The sequence below is a fragment of the Calidris pugnax genome, unplaced genomic scaffold (genome assembly GCF_001431845.1).
Source record: "Calidris pugnax isolate Ruff unplaced genomic scaffold, ASM143184v1 scaffold399, whole genome shotgun sequence".
In the NCBI taxonomy this organism is placed as follows: Eukaryota; Metazoa; Chordata; class Aves; order Charadriiformes; family Scolopacidae; genus Calidris; species Calidris pugnax.
In genome coordinates, this window is record NW_015091105.1 from 99,505 (window position 1) to 101,689 (window position 2,185).

The window sequence follows — 2,185 nt, forward strand, 5'->3', positions numbered from 1 at the left end:
CCCCAGTCCACCCCAGTGTCCCCAGCACCTCCCAGTTCCCCTAGTCCCTCCCAGTCCACATCTCCTCCAGTCCGCCCCAGTGTCCCCAGTGCCTCCCAGTTCCCTTAGTCCCTCCCAGTTCCCGTTTCCCCAGGACACTCCAGGCCCCCTCCAGCCTCCCCCCGGCCCCGTTCCCCCGGGCCCACCTGGTACCCGCAGCCTGCGGCCGCCGCCGCCCCGAGCAGCAGCAGCAGCGCCGCCGCCCCGGGCACCGCCATGCCGCTCGCGGGCACGGTCATGTGACCACCCGTCCACATGACCCGAGGGGGACTCCTCAGCTCGGCCCCGCCCTCTGCGCAAGCGGGAGCCAATGGACGGCGAGGGGAGTAACGGCAGGCGGCGACATAACGGATTTGCGCCAATGAGAAGGAGGAGCGCCCATGATTGACACCTCGAATCCCGCCTCCCCAGGGCGGGCGTTGGGCAACGGTCTCTCCCGCGGGGGGAGAGCGCCCGGTAGCCAATGGCGCGTGGCGGCTTCCGAAGCCCCGCCCCCGCCGAGCCGTGGTAGGCGAAGAGCGCGAGACGGGCAGGTCTCTCCGCCAATGGGGCGTCGAGGAGCCGGGCCCCTCACGGGAGCCATGGCGCCGGTAGGTGCTGAGGGGACGCCTCGGCTCTGGCTGCCCCGGGGTCTCCCCCTAGACCTGCCCCTGCCCCCCTCACACCCCCGGGATTCCCCTCACACACTCTGGGGCTCCCCTTAGACCCCCCCAGCCTCCCTTCAGCCGCCCAGGGCTCCCCTCAGACCCCCCTGTCCCCCCTCAGGCTACCCTTGGGCCTCCCTCAGCAACTTTGGGGTTCCCTTTGGAGCCCCCCGACCTCCCCTCAGCCACCTGGGGCTCCCTTTAGACCTCTTTCAGCACCTTTGGGGGCCCCTTTGGAGCCCCCGACTTCCCCTCAGCCACCAGGGGCCCCCTTTAGACCTCCCTCAGCACCCTTGGGGTTCCCCTTGGAGCCCCCCAACCTCCCCTCAGCCACCTGGGGCTCTTTTTAGGCCTCTCTCAGCACCCTTGGGGTTCCCCTCAGCCCTCCCAGGCTCCCCTCAAACCCCCCTGCCTTCCTTCAGCCACCCGGGGCTCCCCTCAGGCCCCTTCCAGGCTCCCCCTCATCCTCAGGGGCTCCCCCAGCCCTCGCACCCCCCCGTTCCCCCCCCCCCTCTCCCCCCCATCCCTCCCCCCAATTCCCCCCAAGCCTGGGGGGGGTCCATTCCTCCCCCATCTGCCCGCCAACCCCATGGCTGGGAGCAGGATCCACCCACGCAGGTACATGCAAACCACAACGACCCCAAGCTTTGCCCCAGCATCCCCCTTTAATTGTCCCGGCCCCGACACAACGCGCCGCCTCGCCTGCGATGAGCCACCCCCCCCAGACACCGGCCGTCGTCACCACGGGGGGGACATAGGCTGGGGGTTCTGCAGGTAGGACATCACCACGGCCGAGATGGAGAGCCTGGAGAGGGGGAGAGACACCAGCCCCGGGTTCAGAGACCCCCCCTGCAAACCCGGGGTGGTCTCCCCGCCGTCTCCTCCGCGGGGCACGCGTCACCCCGGGGCACTCACATGAAGCTGCTCATCATCTGCTTGGTGTCCTCCGAGCTGCGGGAGTTGGCGAAGCTGATGAAGGAGCAGTAGACGGCGATCCAGGCACACCACTTCAGCTGCGGGCAGAGGGGTATGGCTTGGGGACACCCTGGGGATGGTTCCTTGCCCCCTCCAAGCCCCCTGGGGACAGTCCCTGACCTCCTGAATCTCCTGGGGACAGTCCCTGTCCCCCCCGAGCCCCCAGGGGATGGCCCTTCCCCTTAAATGCCCTGGGGATGGTCCCTGAACCCCCTGGGGATGGTTCCTGAACCCCCTGAGACAGCCCTTGTCCCCCTGAACCCCCTGGAAGATGGTCCCCATCCCCTTGAGACACCTGGAAGATGGTCCCCGTCCCCCCGAGACCCCTGGAAGATGGTCCCCGTCCCCCCAAGACCTCTGGAAGATGGTCCCCGTCCCTCTGAACCCCCTGGAAGATGGTCCCCATCCCCCAGAGACCCCTGGAAGAGAGTCCCTGTCCCTCTGAACCCCCCAGGGATAGTCCCTGTGCCCCCTCATCCCCTCTTGGCCACCTCAAAAAGCCCTGGGGCTGGCTCCTATCCCTCCTG

General features: G+C 68.6%; 2 protein-coding genes across 2 annotated transcripts in view; both read right to left on the minus strand.

The window, feature by feature from the left end:
- MAN2B1 (mannosidase, alpha, class 2B, member 1) overlaps positions 1-296 on the minus strand; it is a 12,021-nt gene extending 11,725 nt beyond the window's left edge. The window contains exon 1 of the mRNA XM_014958014.1: positions 186-296. Coding sequence (XP_014813500.1) covers positions 186-296 — 111 coding nt within the window. The remainder of the gene's footprint in view (positions 1-185) is intronic.
- Positions 297-1,329: 1,033 nt separating this feature from the next.
- The window catches only part of WDR83OS (WD repeat domain 83 opposite strand), a 1,856-nt gene continuing 1,000 nt past the window's right edge, over positions 1,330-2,185 (minus strand). The window contains exons 2-3 of the mRNA XM_014958015.1: positions 1,599-1,839; positions 1,330-1,488 (exon numbers count right to left, since the gene is read on the minus strand). Coding sequence (XP_014813501.1) covers positions 1,422-1,488; positions 1,599-1,839 — 308 coding nt within the window. The 3' untranslated portion in view covers positions 1,330-1,421. The remainder of the gene's footprint in view (positions 1,489-1,598; positions 1,840-2,185) is intronic.